Here is a 19,898-nt window from a genome sequence, read left to right as displayed (position 1 = left end):
CGGCTCCCGTTGTTAGCATGTGTGGTTTGTGTGTACAGCATCCCGTTCATGTGCGTGTTTTACCGCCTAGTGCTGCGCGGATTCTTTGCTTTTTCGTCAATTTAGGGATTGCTTATAGGAGGTGCTTATTAAAGGTTATCCTGATGCCTTATTGCAGGGTTTAATGCTTAGCAAGTCTTGGTTTCGTTGGTTATTTGTATTGCAGGGCATAATATTTAGCAAGTCTTGGTTTCATGAGCTATTTGTACAAAGAACTTACGGTCCCTTACAACGTGTAGTGTCTTAAGCATTTCCTTCAGCATCCTGTTAACTGGGGGGTTGATGAATGCACGCTTTTTAGTGCTGCAGCTGCAGGGATTTTGATATTTCCAGCAAACCTTGGCTTCCACACCTCGGGAGCCTTTTGGAGACTTTAATTCGGTTTGGTGGTGACGTGATTAGAAAGCAGCTGTCAGGTAATTGGGTCCAACCCAATTCAGTTGTCACATAAAAGCAGTGTTCAGTAACTCAGCTGACACTGGTTTCTGAGGTTTTATTCAAGAGATATAGTTCAAAGTTATTTCAAGATAACCTAGATTTCTTTTGTTCACAATGATATGTTACATTTTTAATCAAGGTAGCGTGATGACAACAACTATTTCTTAAGCCATCACAAGATACAGTGTAAAACTGGACTCTTGCATAGCATGAAATGTTTGTATCTAAGGACAGCATTAATTGATGAGTGTGCTTATTGCTTTAGCAATGTTTTAATTGGCCTTTCAGTGTTAAAGGAGATCCTTGCAGGGGGACAGCTGGGCTGGTGCTGTAGGTTTATTCCCTGTATAAGACACAAGGTTTTCAGAAGCAATGTTTGTTCTGTAGTTCATTCTGTTCCCACCTTCCTTCCTTTTGTTTTAAACTTGGCTGTTTCCACCCCTTCTAGAAATGGAGAGTTTTGATGATCAGGTGAACAGTTTAGACTGATGTTACTGCAGAACAGGACCTGAAAAGGCAGAAGTGGGGGGCCAGGTGTGTGTGGAAAATGGAGCATTGTTTAACTTTGGAGAAAGCAGCTGTAAGTGGAGAAAGGAAGCTCCTTGTCTTTGGAGGGAGCTTTGGTCTCTTTTACAGAGTAGTTTGTGGGAGAAGGTGACTGGAGCAAGAGTAAGAGACTGATCATAAACCCCTGGAAATCAGAAACCTTTTGTACACCTTTAGTTCATCCTGTGTTTTTGTACTTGCCATTTCTCAGTCAACAAAATGATTAATATCATGAAATCCACTTTGTTTTAATCACATATCTGATGTATGGGAAGTACAGCAATATTTCTCAAATGTGGGTTCACGTCATTCATAGTGGTGTTTTAATTGAGTTTTTATTGTTTTTTTAAAAATTGATACTTTAAAAAAGTTAATGGGAACTTGCTTTTATGATTTTAATGCATGTTTTTTTTTCTTGTAGATAAGAAGCCCAGCTTAAGTCTCAGACTGCTGTAGCACAATCTCCAAACTGACACCTTTGCTAGTGAATGTTGTTATCCTCTAGAAAAGTGAGTGTCCTTAATAAAAACTTGCTTAATGGTGCATTGTCTTAAACCCTAACACTTCTTATCAGCAGAAAATGCACAGAGAACCCTTCATGTGTTTTCTGATCTCTGTAGATGTGAAGTGTTGTCTGAAAGTGGGGTTTATTAGATGTGTTTGTATCATTTTTGTAATACGGTTTGTGATGTTTTTGCTCAGTCTGTGTTCAAAGTAATGAAGTTATTCATTATTTTGTGATTGAAAAATACCTAGATTGCTTATAGTAGGCTTTTTTCTGTTCTGTAGAGATATTCATACCTCTGTCTGTAAAATGATTGCTAGATCTTGGCTTTTTTTCTCAGCTGAGGTTGAGCCATGGCAAGATTTTCAATATGCTTTTGCCTTTTAAATCAATCTCTTTAAAATTCTAAATTTCCATAAAATTCTGGTTTGTAACTTGGAAAATCTAACCGGTAATGATGGTTGCACATGAATTCCCAGCAGTATTTCCTCCCCCCTGCTTCTGATGCAATAAACTGGCGCTGTTGCTGAGAGTGTGGGTGCTTTGTGCCCTGTGGTTGCTGGACACTGCTGTGCCCGTGCAGTGCTTCAGTTGGAGGATGGGCTCACAGTGACCCTGGGGCAACGCAGGGAGGCTGTGAGCCCTGAGCAGCCTCCTCAGCCCTGCCTCAGGCACACCCCAAACCAGCCTGCCTCTGCTTCCTCAGCCCTGGCAGCTGGCCAGGCTCCCAACCCTTTGCAGCTACACTGATTTACAGTGAGCTGGGGCTGAGCAGGACATGCAGGTCCTGGAGCTGAGTTTATATTTGAGTTCCCCCCAGACAAAGGAAGGAATGATGACTCTTGATTCCCATGTTCTCAGAAGGCTAATTTATTATTTTATGATACTATATTATATTAAAGAATATTAAACTAAACTATACTAAAGAATACAGCAAGGGTACTTATAGAATGCTAAAAGATAACAATGAATGCTCCTGACTCTCTCCAGAGTCCTGACACAGCTTGGCACTGATTGGCCATTAAGTCAAAATAATTCACAGCAGAAACCAATGAAACAATCTCCAAACACATTCCCCATGAGCAAAACACAGGAGAATCAAATGAGATAAGAATTATTTCCCTTTTCTCCGAGGTTTCTCAGTTTCCCAGGAGAAAAATCCTGGGCACAGGGATTTTTCAGACAATGTGACATGGAGCTGAGTAGAACACGCAGATTCTTAAACCTCAGGTCAGCTGGCTTGTGGGAGATCAAGGCTTTAAGCTGAATTCTTTTATCATTTCCATTGTCTCTGTGATCAAGTCACTGAGAAAGGACACAGCCTAATCAGTGCTCAGAGGCAGAATGGTGAAAACTTTCCTACAGGTTGTGTGTAGAGTAACTCACTGTGCTCAAGCTGGTTATTACCATTTAAAATACACCCAGGCCATGTCCACATGTTCCTTGTCAGCCCCTGATTTCCCCTCCAAATGCTGTGCTGCCTGTGCACCAGGTTGTGGGACTCTCAATTACAATAATATGATAAAGGATAATTTGGGTTTATTAGTGGAGAGAATGATTTGTCATGAATACAAAAGTGGTGGAGTTGGTCTGTAGCACATTTTTTCATAGGGGTTCAAACCTTGAGCTGGCAGTTTTTGTGGTGTTCTGGGTTTTCTTTAACGAAATGTTTTGGAGCTTCACCTGTAACTGGAAGAGTTGTCTTCATGCATTTGCCTTTGTTGCTTTTTTATGGTTAGTATTTACAAACCTGAGTAAATCCCACATCTCAGGCCTTGTGCTGTTACTTGTAATTCTCTAATGCTGAGTCAAGCTCAAAGCTGTAGTAGCTACTTCTGGTGTGTGCTCAGGAGCAGCAGCACTGAAGCGAGAGGTGGAAGAACCCTTTTATTCTCTAGCCTCATCTGTTGCAACCTTCATGACCAATTTTCTCCTGTTAGGGAGCTGCTGTCTTAAAACAGCTTTGTTTAGTTCTTGCTGTGGTTTTTTATTGAAATCTGACCCCTTTCTATCTCATAGCAGCTCTGGAACCAGGCAACTGCTGTGTGTTCTCAATAATGTTGAGAATTCCTCTTCCCTGTGTTGCTTGTGGAGCTTGTACAGAAGTGGCCTGTTGGGGCTTAGTTTTAATGTACTTATAAAATTCATGTTCATGTTTGCAGTTTTTCAGCTGTGCTCTCTGCAGTCTGGCTGCTTTTAGGGGCATCTGAGATTGCTGGCACAGCCTGATAGAAAATGCTTTTTTAAACATCTAAACAGTTTGTGAATAGATGTACAGGGAAAAGGAGCCCCTTCTCCAGTAGTTTAAAGTGAAACTCTCTGATACAAACTGGTGCTGAAGGGTCAGTTTGAACTCAGAAGCTTTTCCTGAAGAAAAAAAACACCCTGTAACCAAAACATAATTTACCCTTTGACTGTTTTCTCTGGGAAACAGAAATAAAAACATGATAAAAAAGGGAACAATCATAGTTGAATGAATGGAGAATCCTTTTCCTGTTCCAAAACTTTGGTGTGAGTCAGTCAAAATTAGGCTTTTTTTAGAATGGAGTGCTTGCTTCCATGCCTGCAATGAATCAGGCTCTTTGGATTGGTGATATGGATTTGGAAGATAAAAGTTGTACTTGTAGAGTTATTTTTTTTCTCACTTCTGTTCAATATGTATTTTTCTCTTATTGATCCTTATTGGGAAAGAATGGTTCAACAAGTTCCAGAAAACATAAATTTTCCAAATGAGGAAGAGAAGATATTGACGCTCTGGAAAAATCTGAATTGTTTCAAGGAATGCCTGAAGCAATCAAAGAACAGACCTAGGTAAGAATCTGTTACAAGCTGTAGCAGTTGTGTGTGGCAGTGCAGGGTTGGCTTGGCTGTAATTACTCTTTGCTTTTCCTTGGTTCTGTAAACAGCAGCTGCTCCCTTGGCCAGCAGCAGGCCTGGCTTGTGCTGCTGTCCCTTTATATTTCACTTGGTGAAGAATCAGCAGTGTTCTAACAGTTGAAATAAACCTGTAATTTCTTGCTTGGTGTGTTTGTAAGAGAAATGGGGAGGTAAGCAAAGAGCTCTTCGCACTGTGCTGGGTGTGCCATGGGAATCCTGGTAGAACTGGCAGTGGTGGGGACTGAACAGCTTGGAATGTTCCCTCCAGTGCCACGTGTGCTGGCTGATGGTGGAAGAGGAAGGAATGGACATTGTCCAAGTGAAACACAAGTAGTGCAAGCATGGAGTCTCCCCGTCACTGACCTGCTGCTGAGTTTTTGCTTTAATGAGGAATGTTTTGTGTTGTAGGTTCAACTTCTACGATGGCCCCCCGTTTGCCACGGGGCTCCCCCACTATGGCCACATTCTTGCAGGAACCATCAAAGACATTGTGACCAGATTTGCTCATCAGAGTGGTTTTCATGTTGAGAGGAGGTTTGGCTGGGATTGCCATGGCTTACCTGTGGTATGTGTCATGAATTTATCTGCGGATACTTCTGGTGGTTCCTCTTTTCCTGATGTTCCCTGCTTATCACTCATATTTCTGTTGCTTTTATGCCTGACATTGTTGCTAAAAGAGAAATGGAAGTTCCTTGTCCAGTGTGTGGTGAGTTCAAGAGCTTCCTACTGGTCATTGCTATGAACCCCTATTTGTTTGGTTCATATTTCAGAAGCTGGTGTTTTGTTTATTTTTCTAAAGAAACAGTCACACCAGGGTGAGCCTTTGAAATCCCTGCCTGGTTCAGGTGCAGCTCCCATGAAATCCCAAAAGGTTAAAGGAGGCCCCTGAGCCCCATTAGAATGCACAGGACACATAAAGTATCCAGGGGACTCCTGAAAGCTTTTGCTAACAGGATGTTTTGTTTGGTTGTTTTCCATGCTCCCAGGAATATGAGATTGACAAGACTTTGGGCATTAAAGGGCCAGAGGATGTGGCAAAGATGGGCATTGAAGCTTACAACAAAGAGTGCAGAGGGATTGTCATGAGATATGCCAAGGAGTGGGAGGTGAGTGCAGGCTCAGTCCACGTTCTGCTGAGCATTTCTAAATGTGTTTGTGCAGAAGTGTTTCAGGTGGGGGGAACTTCATCCTTTTCTCTGATTGTATGCATAAATCTCATGCCTTTAAGCTCCTGTGTTTCTCCCCTGTGATCCCGAAAGGGAACAAAAAGAGCCCCTCTGTGGCTTGGAACAGACACTGCTGTGCTGTCAAGAGAAGGTTACTGGCAGGTTACCTGGAGCTCCAAGTGTCTAAGGAGCTACTGAACAAATAACAGATATGTTGAGCATTGTCTCTTTCTTTGTGTCTTCTCTTGTATAGAAAATTGAAAGATCTGTCTGGTTTTCTAATGGAGGCATTAAAGAAAATTAACATTAACCTCACTGCTTTTTTGCTCCTCTTCCCCCACAGTCTTTTCATTGCCAGAGTGCAGGGCAGCAGCTTTTATTTTTGGAAGAGCAGAAATGCTCACATCTGGTTTTGTCACAAGAGGTGTGGGTAAACCCTCAGTCTTCCCAGAGAATACTGGTGTCAGCTTTTCATCCCAGGAATACAGGGAGAGTGTTGGTGTCTGCAAGTTTGAAGAATGGTAGTTCTCTAAAATTATTTCCAATAAAGCTTTATCTTAACAATAATTTTTTTTTTTCCTAGGCAGAACAGTCCTAATTATTTTAATTTTTTCCTCCTGCAAAGGCTCTTCTACTTCATCACACTTCTCTACATGTTTCTAGTCCTGCTGTATTTCTTTTTTTGGAAATAGGAGTTTCTTACTTGATTATCACTTGCCTCTTGCCCTTGGGAGCATGAAGAAACCAGAGGTACCTTGGGTAGAGTAACTGTGGTCTAAACCTCAGTGAATGGCTGAATGAAAATCAGACTGTTTGTTTTTTTTCAAATTACACTCTGAAATGTATTTCAAACCCATCGTTGATAATTCTTTGTTGCTTTTAGAAATAAAAATAGCAAGATTCATTCTGGTTTGTTGTGGTGGTTTAACCCCAGCTGGCAGCCAAGTACCAAAGAGGGGCGATAAGAACAGTTTAATTGAAACAAAATAAAATATAATGATGCTAATGATAATAGTAAAAGAGGGAGGAATAAAAGCCAGGAAACCCAAGCCCAGTCTGGCTGCTGAGTGACGCCCAGCCCCCAGCTCTCTGCTGGGCACGATGTGCTGTGCTATGGAATGTCCCTTTGGCCACTTGGGATCAGCTGTCCTGGCTTTTCTTTGTCCTGGCTCTTCTCCCATCCAGCTCCTTGTGCAGCTCCTGGCTGGCACAGCCTGGGAAACTGAGAACTCCTTGCTTAGGGCAAGCACAACTCAGCAGCACCAAAACCAGCAGTGGGTTAACAACATGATTCCCATCCTAAATCCAGAACACAGCACTGGACCAGCTATGAAGAAGAACGTTAACTATCCCAGCCACACTTGGAACATTTGTGGTTCATTTTCTCTACCTTTTACCTTGCTGTGCTTCAGCAGCTGGTGTTTTTGTGGTGCTGGTTAGTGCAAGCACTTGATCTTTTGGGTGGTGAATGGATTTTGTATTCTGTTTTGTTCATAAACTTGTGTGTGTATGTGTGTATTTTAGATGATAAATAAAAATAATGAAATTTGTTTAAACTCAAATATTTTGGAATAGTGCTGGGAGAGGAATTACCAACATTCCTGGTAGATAATGTTTATTTTCTGCATGGAGTGGTTAGCAAATATTTGAGCTTTATGAAAAAACAGAAAAGGTTCCTTGGCTGTGTGAGATCTCACAATGCTGAGACCAGACATAATGCTCCAACTTTGTGAATCCTTGTGCTAATCAGTCCTAGGCTGTGGATCTTATTAGTGGAATGTCAGAGTGGCTTAAAGGTCAGGGTGGGAACTGATCCATGTCAGGAGCTCAGGTGTGGTATGAAAATCTAGAGGTGAGGGAATGAATGTTTTGTGTTCCCTTGGCTGGTTTGACATGCAGTGTGGGCTCTGTTAACACTGTCAGGACAGGTGTCCCTGCCTTGGCTCTCTGCACAGCTGGGGGGTTTGGGTGGCTGTGAAATCCCACTTGGCCCACTGAATCCCACAGCTGGCTCATTCCTCATCAGTGTCTGAATGTGACCATGACCTGTCCTGAGCCAGGGGCTGGCACCTGTCACTGCTGGGGCTTTGGCAGCCCTCTCATGGCTCTGGGCAGGCAGAGAAGGCAGCTGGCCCTGGAAGGGTTTGATAACTTGTCATGTATCAATTTCTCTCAGCATTGCTTTGTCTTCAAGTTACATCATGTTTGTATGGAACTGAAAGCTGATAGACTTCTGGGTTTTCACTGTCTCTGCAACAAGTAGTCTTAAAAATAGAAGTGTGACCACTATCATGAAAAGCAATTTTCAGGCATTTGAACCTTGGCTGAACCTTGGGTAATCCACCATTTCTATCTGATGAATGATCCAAGTGATCTACTGGTTTTGCTGTGTTGAACACATTTGTCTCATGTGCGACCTTGGTTCTAAATAACCATGCTCATGGTTTCATTCCTTCCTTATTTCTGCCTGTATGAATGCACTGTTTGGAACTATTATCAGGCTAAAATGCTTTATAGATGTATTTCAATGGGATGGGACAAACACTGCACTTAAAACCCAGCTGATTTTTATTTTACAGAATAAATATTGGTAATGTAATATGATGATGCATTATTAAGATGCCTTTCCATCTCTGTTTTTGTGTCTTAACAGTTCAGTGTTACTAGATTAGGTCGCTGGATTGACTTTGAAAATGACTATAAAACTCTTTACCCTGAGTTCATGGAGTCTGTGTGGTAAGTGAACACACCTCTCTTTGGGGATTTGAAATGTGAGAAAGGCTTCACTCATTGCAAACATATGTTGGTCCATTTAGCACTAGAACTGCTCAGAAAATGCCAAATGCAGATGAAACATCAGGCAGAGGGATTAAAGTGATGTGAAATCTCTTGATGTTCAAGTGATGCAAGGAATTGTCCCATTTTTTTCCTTCTCCAGGATAGCAGGGCTTTGCAAAATAAAGTGTACCAGCACTGCCTTTAGTGAGCTCTGAAATCTTGCTGCTCCATGCCAGCTTCAAAGCAGTTCTGAAGATCTATTAATATGGTCCTTGGTTGGTTTAGGAAATTACATTCTAGCTCTGCATTCTGATGTTCTTCACACTGTCAGCTGTAAATGGCAAACTGTCCAAGCTCAGTTTAGCTCCAAACCTCTTCTTCAAGCCTGATTTTAGAGGCTGTGAATCTGCTGTTATCTTTTTCTTGGCAGCACAATTTGACAACTGCCTTGGACTCCTGGTGCAGAGCTTAATAAAATTTAGGTGTTTTGGCAATGTATTCAGGGTGCCTGTTGGGATTTCAGAAGACAAGATAACCTTCCAGCTTAAGGATGAACAGGTTGGTTTAACACAGTGAAGAAATGGCAGCTGTGAGTCCTTTGGGTGATAGAATGACAAGGTGAATTCAACATTCATTGAAAAGCAAATGATGTGCATAATAAAGTATTATGGAATATTTGGTAATATTAGCATTACTAATCAGCTTTAATTGTGTAGTTTCATAAAGTTCTGCCACTGGATTGACAGACCTTTTAGATGTCCCTGAAGCCACTGCAGAGGGCTGAAGTGCCAGTGAGATTTCAGTGGAGAGATGGTGGGAAGGCAGCAGATGTTTAACTCACTCAGCTGAAGAAACCCTGCATAATTATAAAGCCAAAACTGACAAGAAACCTTCATTTTGTAAATTACAAAAATGCTTAGTGGCACCTCAAATCCTCTTTAACTGGCAGCTTAAAAACCAAACCTGCCTTGAGCTAGTTGCAGGGTGTCTTTCAGCAGCCCAAGCCTTTTTTGGTGGTTTGTTTCTCCCACCAGCTCTTCAAAAGGCAGTTTCTGGACTTTCACCTGTGTTACAGAGATCACCTCCTCTAATGCCTGCTTTGATACAAACTCTAAATTATATTGGATCTGAAAACACAGTGAGATTTCAGGAAGCATGTAGGCAGACAAGCCTTTTAATTTTGTACTTTTTTTGCCTCCTGATACTGTTTAGTTTCTGTTAAATCCTGTAATGAAACATTTTCTGGTTTTAAAAATTGGGGTTTTTTTTTGGAAAGTCTGCTAGGACTGTCTCAGGGCTGAAGAAGATAATGCTTAAAGAGAGCTCTGTCACTGCACTTAAAGTGGTGTTTTTGGCAGGGTAATGCACAATTTCCTAAAAATGAACTAAATTGGATGGTTAGCCAGGCCACCATCAGACCCACAAGGTGTTACAGAAGTTACTTTGCATGTCCCTCAGGAGTGTTAATTTGAGCTGTAGATTCTAGCATGCTTCTCTCACAATTGATTCCATTTTTTCTGAGCTCCTTTTGAAATTCTTTAAAAAAAAAATTAAAATTTAGTGTCCAGCTGTGTAGAAAAGCAGCTTAATTTCTGCATTGACTGCCCTGGAGACCATATTGGCCTGTCCAGTGGTTTGACCTTGTTGTTTTTCTGTCTGTGGGAGTACAATGCTGATTTTAGATCCAGAAAAAATAACCTGGTTATGAAAATGGGAGTGGGCATGGCAGCTGTAGGTTTTGTGGTTAAAATATGGTGAGGAGTTTGTCTTTAGTCATATAATCAGCTAAACCAGTCTGTTTAGGTTGGTTTTTTCTGGTCTGTAGCTTTTCCTGCAGCTCTGGAGTGGCCTCAACTGGAATTTCTTTGTGACATGTGGTGTTTTCTTCCTTGTTTCTGTTGAGTTCAGTGAAATAATCTAATACTTCTAATAAATGTTGTTTTCAGTGGTGGCTGATTTGATCCAAATCATTTAGGTTTGGAGTATTTAGGGCTCAGACACCAAATACATCTGTTGTACAGTATCTCTACAAAACAATATTAATCAGCTCAGAATGCTGGAGAGCATTTCTTTTTTATCTTTATAATTGGTCTGGTGGAAATGACTACTTTGTTGGCATTTTGATGCTGTCATATGATGACTGACTAAACTGAATTTTTAGCCTGCTAAATTTTGACTTACAACAAAACATTCACTGGTAGAATTGTGGTATCCTGACAGAATTTTTCAGAGGAGGATTGAAAGTTGGTGTCAGTGAGAGGTGATACTGCACTGGTTTGCATGTTAAGATGCAGTCAACTCTGCACATACTGAATAACTAGAAGAGAATTTTTAAGTTCTAATTCTTTACAATTTGTCCTGCAGCCAGCTTGGATCTCAGTGAAGAAGTGCCCTTCACTGGAACAGTGCAGTCAGTGATGTTCTTGAGCTGGCATAGCACAAACATGGAATATTGCCTTTTTTTTGTACAGCCACAAGGCACATCCAGTGAAATGGAGAGGAGTTTGGGAGCTTAAACTTCTTTCTGAGGTGATCTGAAAGAAACCTTTGGGAGGTGGAATAACTATAAATGATTGTCCTCAGTGCTGGGCTGTTGCACAGGGGTGGGCTGGGCGTGAGTTCACCCCTGGGAAGCAGCCCAGGTGGGATGAGGGGATGGTCTGCATTCCCAGGTGATGCCAGGGCTTGGCCTCTCCTCCTGCTCCTCTGAAGGGTGGCTCGAGCAGATTCCTGTCACCATCTAGTGCCCAAACGAGCAACTGCGGGCTGAGCCTGGTAGAGACAGCCCTTGGTGACAGAGCTCTGGGAGGAGCTGCCAGGGAGAGCTGGGCTCACACCCAGCCTGCCCTGAGACAGGCCCAGCACTCAGCACTTTATAAACCAGAGCGGTCTCAGAACAGCAGATCTCTGTATAGAAATTCTCCCAATAGATTTCTCCTAATAGAAATCACCATTGTTTTCTGTGTATTTCATGACTAATGATTCTCTAGAGAGATACTGGTGATAAGAAGTGTGGTTTGTCCATTTTTCTATGAGCTACTTGTATTTTTTTCCCCTCATTCTTGTATTTCTTTTGTGCATTAAGTTCTCTAGCCCCCTGGTTGTTACCTTCTCACCATTCCAGTCTTGTTGTATCCCCTTATCTGTATTTTGGAGGAGGAAAACTGCAGTCCTATGGCTGACCTTTGGGAAAAGTCTAGCATCAGTTTTAGATATTCAGATTTACTGTTATGCAGGTGTTTTGCATTTCTGGCTTGATCCAGAATCTCTCAACAGACACACAGTTCTGGAGGTTACAGCTTGGAGGGTAGACCTGGAACAGGATAATAATCTCTGTATGCCAGGTTTTTAAAGCTTTCAGTGCTAGTTTAACATGGTATTTGACAACTTCTGTACTCAACAATTCCTAGCCCTGGAACAAAGAAATGCTTTTCCTGACTTTCTTCAGGAGCTCTCTTTCCAAGCTGCTATTCTAAAGATAGGTTGTGTTTGTTATTGGAATTCATGTTCCACTTAGGCTTATGCATTTTTGATTCACATCCAGTGTTTTTTGAGTACTTTTTTCTTTTTTTTTTTTTTGTTTTTGTCCCTAAGCATCTGTTTTTGCATGTTGCTTTCATTTTAATTTCCTCTTGTTTTTCAAGTGTTGTCCATGAGTTGTAGGAAAACCTTTTCCTCAGGAGCTCTGCTTGCCATGGTGCTGTTAGGATGCAGTGTTGTCTGAACTTTAAAATGACAGGGCTTCTTACACAGGGTGGTGTTTGTGCCTGGATTTGTTTGGTAGGTCTACAGAGGCTTTAAAATTGTCCTTTTATCTTGGTGTGAACTGATGTGAGGTCACACAGCAATAATTTTGTCCATTTACCTAAAGTACCATGGATATGTTGAAATCGTAGACCTCTAGATCCTGCTGTCCTAATGGCCACGGAACTGTTCACAGTTCCTGCTGTTTTTTCTTTAAAGAGAAAAAAAGGGGGCAAAGCACTTTATATGTGTTTGAAAATAAATCTCCGTGTTTGTTATGAGGTAGTTCTCTGGAAAGACTGGAGTTCTCAAACCCTTAGATACTGATCACTGCAAACAGAGCTCCTTGATCCCTCAAAGGAATGGCATTAAGGGCTTGGGAAGTGCCAAGATCAAACCTTCTCTTTGATGTGAGCTGGATGGAGGTGTTGGAGAAGGGCAGCTTGCTTTTGGGTACTGAGAGATGCTGGATGTGGGATGTCAGGGGTGTTTGCAGTGCTGCATTGACTGATTCAGTATCTTTTCGAAGTAAAAGCTCCCTTTGCAGGAATTTGGTTATATCCATGTGCTGTTTGTGTGGTGTTTGTGTGACTTGGATGAACAAATTCTGCAGGAAGCTTCTGGATTTTTGGGAGTTCTGGGGAGAGCAAGGCTTTGTTATTGACTGGGCTTGACCCCCATTGCACTTCAGGAACAACAAACTCTTGCCACTTTGGAGGTTAAACATTCCTTGCACCTTTAGGGACCAGATTCTCTCTTAACAAGAAGCTGAAATATGCATTTCACCTTTTCCCAAACTGAATTTTTCTTCACTAAAGGTCTGAGTGCTGCTCCCACAGCCAAGAGGATGCAACTAAATTTATTTATGTGTGAGGAGAAATGCAGCAGAGTTAGAGGAACAGGATTTGATTTCTCACTTCTGTGAGTAAATGGCTTGTTTGTCACTAGAAAGGAGCTCTGTGGTTTCCTTAGATTATTATTTTTTTTCAGAAGGCACAGCATTTTCAATTTTGGCTTACAAACCTGGGGCCCCTTTGCAAAGTGTCAGCATTTTTCAAACATGAGGGTTAGACCATGTTCTGTGAGGTTATTGTCTAAAATATTGGGATGACTTTTTAATCAAAACATGATCTCCACCTGTCAGTGACTCTTACTGTTGGAACCATCTCATCTTTGGCAGGTGCTGTGTTTCAGGTGAGCTCTGCTGCAGGGAGCTCTTTGGGAATCACCTCTGCAGCTCTGCTGGTCGCACACCAGCAGCTTTTTTGTTAAGGAAACCATTTTAGGTGCTTTTTAAGATAACAAAAGAGCTTGTGTAGTGAAAATGAGGGCTATGGCATCAAACAGTAGACTTGACTCAACTAGAATTCTGTTTATTCTGCTGGAATGGCTGTGTGAGGGGACAGATTGTGACAAACTCCAAAGAGGGCAGGAGGGATGGAGGAGCTCAGGGCAGAGATGTGCTCAGGGCAGGGCTGTGCTCAGGGATTTCCTCTCTTACCCACCCCTGCTCTGAGTGCACAGCTGTAGCCCGGGCTGTGCAGTGGGATGGGATTGCCACAGGAGGGAGATGCTGGCCTGCATTGGGAGCATGGCAGCTCCACTAGTGCTCACCTTTCCTGAGCAGCTCCCTGAGTTTACAGTTATATTTACAGCTGAATTAAATATTCAGTGTTTCTCTGAGTAGTTTTTGTGTGCTGTTAGTAGGCAGTGTTCTATAGAAAGGAAAGTGGAGCCTTTTTCTATAGGTGTTTCAGTTACTGTTTTTGAAAGGCAAATAGAACACCTTCAGAAGGAATGCTGTCACTTGTCACAGGCTGCATTAATTATGCTCTGAGGGGGTAAGCATACATTTAAAGTTACTTTAACTCCCACAAAAACTTGTGCAGTTAGCCAGCTCAAATTTATATGCTGAAAGCTGGTGAAACTATATTCAGGGATCATTTTTATAAAAGACTGATCTAGATTTATACAAGTCTAAGCTGATTAATTTAAAATCTCCACTGTAAAATAGTCACTCACTGCTATGTTTCAGATTTGGCTTGGGGGTCAGGCAGCCACATCTTGCTGTTGGTGACGTTTCTTGTTTGAACAAGGTTTCTTTGGAGCTGTGTGTAAGGTAAGGCACCTTTGTAGGAGTGCACAGCTCTGAGAGACTCCTGGGTTTGGCTTCTCTGTGGCAGAACTTGATGCTGCTAAAGGTCTCAGAGGCTTTTTTCCATCTCAGACTTTGGATTATCTAATTTTTCTGATGTTAATGACCACTCATAGGAGAGTTTTGGACTTCTACTGGAGGCCCATGGATGAATCTGATTGGACTGCACATCTTTTCTGTGTGACATTCTGTATTTTCTCCAGCTGCCTAATCTGCAGTGTAATAATTATTCTGATTAAGGCATCAGAGCACTTCCATGTCAGCAAGCCAGGACATGTCTCTTGATATTCTTATTTTGGGCCACATATAAAATCAGTGCAATAGTCTGCTTGTGGTTTTTGTTGAAGATGATAATTCCAAGCATAGAAGACAAGACACTGACTGAAATACAGGTCCAGATTCTCAAGCACAAAATGACAGCCTGCAGAAAGAAGTGCTGCTTGCCAGGACTGGGTTGGTTGCTTAGCAATGAGCTATTTATCTGCAAAGGGACCCAGAAAAGGGATCAGAATGGTTTGAAAACATAGTTTGAATAAAGGAGCTTTTAAAGTCAGCAGAGTTTAACAGTTTTGCTGTGAAATTCAAAACGAGGAGGCTCTGCAGCAGCTCTGATTTGTGAGTTGAAGCTGGCAGGATTATTTAAGGCTTGGCCTCTCCTGCCTTACAGCCTGCAGGCTGTGCCACTGAGTGTGCAAGTCAGCAGGATGGGAGAAGCTGATAAATGTTGATGATCCTTGAGGAAACCCTGGAGCATTCAGGGTTTCTCCATCACATGCACACCTTGAGTTGTTGTGTGAAGAGTTTCTCTTCCAGTTTCCATTCACCTTGAGCACTGACTCAATTTGTCACTTGCAATATTAAGTGCTGTCTTGATTATTTCAAGAAAACATAAGGATCCAGCTATGCTCCAGGCTGAACTGATGATTTCCTGAGGAGAGTTAGACCTTGTTGTGAGACTGAGGTCTTGGTGAGGATCAGAGTTCAAAATAGAACATTAAATTGCAGCACTGAGTTCATGGTTAACTGTGGCCTCCTGTGGAAAATGCTCTCAAATGATCAGGATTTACTTGGGCTGGGTTGCAGGTGACTCTGATTTGTATCTGTGTCTCTGCTGTAGCACTGGATGCTGCAGCAGAAAATTAAGATCATGTGAGAAGTGAGCAGCCATGTCACTACAGCTATTCTCTAAGTTATGACTGATTTCAACCTTGTTCAAATTTCAGGTGATCTTTGTATTCAGGAGATCTGAGAAGGGATTTAGATGGAACAAAAATCCATATTGCTGGTTAATCTCTGTGCTATGCACCAGTGCATGGAATACCAAGCTGCTAGTACCAGCCAAAGCTAAAATCTGCCAGAAATGCAGTTGCAATCAATTATCTCTCTGCCTTCTGACTTGCAAATATTGTCTTAAGTTTATGGTGGATTATTTTTTTAAGTGTCACCAGAAAGAAACTCCAGCTAGAGCAGAAATTGTAAAATAAATTTTACAGTTTATTTACTAAATGTGAAACACCAAGTCATTCCTTGTTCCTTGTGTACTTGCAGGTGGGTTTTCAAGCAGCTCTATGACAAAGGCCTGGTGTATAGAGGGGTTAAGGTCATGCCTTTTTCAACTGCATGCAACACCCCCCTGTCCAACTTTGAGTCCCATCAGAACTACAAGGTAAGCTGCAGTCAGATTTCTCTATTTTCTTCTGTAAAGCTTTAGTACTTTTCACTTGATGGTTCCTAAACATGTCATTACACTCCGAATTGGTGATAAAATGTAGGTAAATGGGTTAATTTTGATCGTATTTTGCTGTATTTGTTTGGATCACTTGAACTTAGACTTCTTCCTTGGTTACTACTTACAGATGTTTAAAGTACCCACTTTTTTTGTTGTGGTAAACTCCTCCCTCTCTGTGCTCTCAAGGCTTTATTGTAGTGGTGGATTTTCATGCTGAATTTTCAGAGCAGAGCTGCATTGTCCCTGTCTGTGCACATCTGAAAAGAAGAGGATCTTTGGCAGGATTTGAATCTTCTGTGAGGTGATTTGTAAGGAGTGTCAAAGACTCTGTAGCTGTAGGATAATGGTTCTTCTAAGAATCATTAATTTACACTGGGAAACACCAGAAAATGTTTTACCCAATATAATGCAGGATTTACTGTGGTATATAAAATGTTTCTTTAAAAATGAGTGACAAAATGAAGCAAGTGCAGCTTCTCACTTACAACAAACTCATGTTCATGTATGTGAAGGCAGAACTTGTGTCCCAATTTTCCAAATTCCACGTTGGTTTGTAGATAGAAGTTTTGTATCCCCTCCAATCCTGACCCAGGCCTCCATATCCTTACATTGTAAATCTTCCACTTGCCTTGTGAGAGCAGAGAGCTAGCACAGATTGTACATCTGGTTTCTATATCTTGCCTAAAAAAGGCCAGTTTTCTGGCCAAAAATAGTGGTTTTAAAACAAATGTTTAAATAGACTTGGAGCACAATGCAGCCCACAGATACCAGAGATACCAGAGCTTTCAGTGTTGCTGAAGGGTATTTGTACTGAAGAAAAAACGGTTTGTGATTTATGAAAGAGAGATTTGCAAAGAGATCTTGATATTTGTGACTGTTTGACAACTGAAATAATTACTTTTCTTGCCCTTATGGGCTGCCATTTCACACAGGCTCAGATAAATGAGCTTTCTTTAGAACAAGGACTATTTTGGAGGGTTTGTAGTATGTGTATCTATGTTCTCTTTTTCCATAAAGCTTGAAGCTCTTTTCTTGAGTCTTAATGAAATATTTAGATGCTGTTTCTTACTCTAGATCCAGAGGTGTGTGTGGGTGGGATGCTACTCTGCCACTCCATGCAAAAATTACCTTTTTCATCTGCCAGAAATGGTGTTTGGAAGTTGTGGGTCTGTGAGCTGACAGGATTTATTGTTGGTGAGCACAGCCATTCCTGGGTATGAGGCAGCTGTTGCCTTTCTCTCAGTGGAAAGCAGCCTTTGGCTGCTGTTTATTGATCCTCTGAGAGCTGGGACACAGGTCAGGAGCACAAGAGGCACGTTCAGAGCCAGAGCTGGGTGTCCAAGGCACACCTGAGTTATCAATGCCAGCAGCTGGTACTGCATTAAACTGAGGAAATGGTGTCTGCAGGTGAAATTCTAACAGCTAAAACACTACACAACACATTACCTGCCAGCCTGGATGGTATTTTTTAATCTTTGCCAGTTGTTTTTATCTCCTTGGTGAGCTCAGCGAGGAGCCTGCAGCGCTGCCTCACGCTCGGTACCGCCCAAACCGAGGGCTCCATCTCTGCCTGGTATTGAGCCTGGGCCATGGCTTATGTAATATTTATGTTTTACTGTTGACTGCACCAGATGTTCACAGAAAATTCCCTCTGGAGCAGCCCTGAGCTCAGACATAAATAGCTGCCTGTCCCATGATGCCATTAAGTGTTCCATGATGCTGGCTGGAAAGCAGAGCCGTGGCCACAGCGCCTATTTTAGGGCTGAGGGTCGCTGTGCATGGCACCCTCTGAGCTGGCATGTGGGATTTCAGAGGGAAAATTTCACATTTGCAGGGCTAGACTTGTTTTTACAAGCAGCTTTTCATCATATGTGAAATGTGAAGTGACTGAATAGGGTTGTAGCTGGCTGAAAGAAAAACTTCTTTTCAGGGGATTTTAGGACTCATTTGAAGGTGAAGTTTTATGGGGTAGCTGACAAAGGTCTCGTTCCCTGAGTTTTTTTTACTCTTAAATATTGACATACTCTTGTTTTTAAGTACCCCAAATGTTTTTTCCCCCTTGTTGACAACAGCTTCTTAATTAGAGATGAATCATTTTATGTGATGTCTGTTCTTCCTAATCCCTGGCTGCAGAAGAAAATGTGGAAAAGGCTTTATTTAGCAGTATCTAAGTATTTCTCAGTATCTGAGAAGCTGCTCATTTTCCTGACCCTTGAGATTGATTCTAAACTTCGTAAATGAGGTTATAAGAGGTGCCTATAGGAACTGCACTTGTCTTTCTTTGCTGTTTTGGCAGCAAATCCCCCAAATCTCCCTGCTAATGGGGGATTTTAACCCTGTGGCCTTGTTGGACTGGCAGATTGCACTGGTGTAATGAGGAGCTCAGTGACTGGTGCTCTATCCTGACTTTAATGTTGCCAATACCTTTTCCATCACAGGTGAACATGGCATGTTACATTGTTTTTCAGGATGTTCAGGACCCCTCAGTGACTGTGAGCTTCCCTCTGGAGGAAGATCCAAGTGTTTCTCTTGTTGCCTGGACCACGACTCCCTGGACCTTGCCCAGCAACCTGGCCCTTTGTGTTAACCCAGAACTGCAATATGTAAAACTCAGAGGCAAGTGTGGAACATCTCTTCCTTCAGGGCCTGTGGATTTGTATTTATGTTTTGTATTTTACACTGGTTTATGTGAAATTTACAGAACTTTGCTGGGGTTGAACCAGTGATAGTGTGAAGGATCAGATTCACTTTGGATGTGGCTGATGATTTCCAGCTGCTCTGCTCTTGTTATTTAACATGAATTGAGAGGACTGTTCCTTACAAAATATTGATAGATGAAATAAAGAATAATAAAAAAAAGGTGTGTGTGTTTGTAGTCTTTAGTTATACCTTCATGTACAAACACCTCTCCTCTTTTTTTTTATAAAGTGAAATAGTGAGTAGGAATTTCCAGTTTCAGCATGACCACATGAATCTGTTGTGTGTTAAACATGAGGTTGTGCAGGCCTTTGCAGTGAACTCCACCTGTTTGGGTTTTCTTTCTTTGAAGAGAACTAAGTATGTTTCAGTTTTCAAAAGTTTTAACATAAATTTGGTCATCTTAAAAAGAAATACTGGGTATTTTTAGAAATAATCACCTCACTTGCCTGATGCCCTGAGCTGGGTTTGGATGTCTCTGGCTCACTGCTGTGGGACTGTGACCCTAAGTTGGCAGGGTGGGAACCTGAATAAAATTTGTCATTGAAATTAGGAAATCAGGAAGGTTTGGCATAGAAAATGAGTTTTCTTCATAACATGTCACTCATTTTTGATGTTAAGTTCCTTTGTTGGTATATACTTCTTTTATAAAGAAATGCAGGCATGTAATTGAAATAGCAAATCTCAGGAAGGCTGCATGAAGTGCAATCACTACCTTACAACTTAATAATACTGATTTAATGTACTCATTGTCCATCTTCCAATCATTTCCCTCTGTTTCAGTTACAATTTACTGAAACTTCTCAATTGCTTTTTTATTTGACTCAGCAATAATAAAAAGGCATTTCTGCTTCTGCAACAACAAAACACACTGAAAATCAGTGGCCTGGGTTTTATCCTGTGGTTTCTGTTTAAATTTAGCCTTTGGAAAGTGTTCCTTAACTGGCTGGGTGGGGAAAAAGTAGCTGGAAAGTAGGAAAGGATTATTGTGGGCAGTTTTATTGTTAAAATATCTTGCATACATTGAAAGGTTTCATAATGGTGCAAATGAGGGGATTAAACAGGTTTATGAAACTCCTGTTTTATTTTATATTCTAGATAAAGCCACAGGGAAGATTTACATTTTGATGGAGTCCAGACTGGTGGCACTGTACAAATCTGACAGTGAATATCAGATACTTGACAGGCAAGTACATAAATTATTATACTTGCTAGCTTTCAGTG

The 19,898-nt window shown here is 41.5% G+C and overlaps 1 protein-coding gene and 1 non-coding gene across 2 annotated transcripts in view; both read left to right on the top strand.

The window, feature by feature from the left end:
- The first annotated feature begins 1,440 nt into the window (after positions 1 to 1,440).
- IARS1 (isoleucyl-tRNA synthetase 1) overlaps positions 1,441 to 19,898 on the top strand; it is a 93,359-nt gene continuing 74,901 nt past the window's right edge. The window contains exons 1-8 of the mRNA XM_005429846.1: positions 1,441 to 1,532; positions 4,220 to 4,339; positions 4,814 to 4,970; positions 5,392 to 5,511; positions 8,225 to 8,307; positions 15,797 to 15,914; positions 18,446 to 18,593; positions 19,773 to 19,860. Coding sequence (XP_005429903.1) covers positions 4,221 to 4,339; positions 4,814 to 4,970; positions 5,392 to 5,511; positions 8,225 to 8,307; positions 15,797 to 15,914; positions 18,446 to 18,593; positions 19,773 to 19,860 — 833 coding nt within the window. The 5' untranslated portion in view covers positions 1,441 to 1,532; position 4,220. The remainder of the gene's footprint in view (positions 1,533 to 4,219; positions 4,340 to 4,813; positions 4,971 to 5,391; positions 5,512 to 8,224; positions 8,308 to 15,796; positions 15,915 to 18,445; positions 18,594 to 19,772; positions 19,861 to 19,898) is intronic.
- LOC115948865 lies at positions 2,076 to 2,207 on the top strand. Its single transcript, XR_004082634.1, has one exon. It is a non-coding gene; the product is annotated as a small nucleolar RNA SNORA84 (small nucleolar RNA).

The sequence above is a fragment of the Geospiza fortis genome, unplaced genomic scaffold (genome assembly GCF_000277835.1).
Source record: "Geospiza fortis unplaced genomic scaffold, GeoFor_1.0 scaffold897, whole genome shotgun sequence".
Classification (NCBI taxonomy): Eukaryota; Metazoa; Chordata; class Aves; order Passeriformes; family Thraupidae; genus Geospiza; species Geospiza fortis.
The sequence above is the reverse complement of the archived record's forward strand: the minus strand, read 5'-3'. Positions and strand labels throughout refer to the sequence as shown.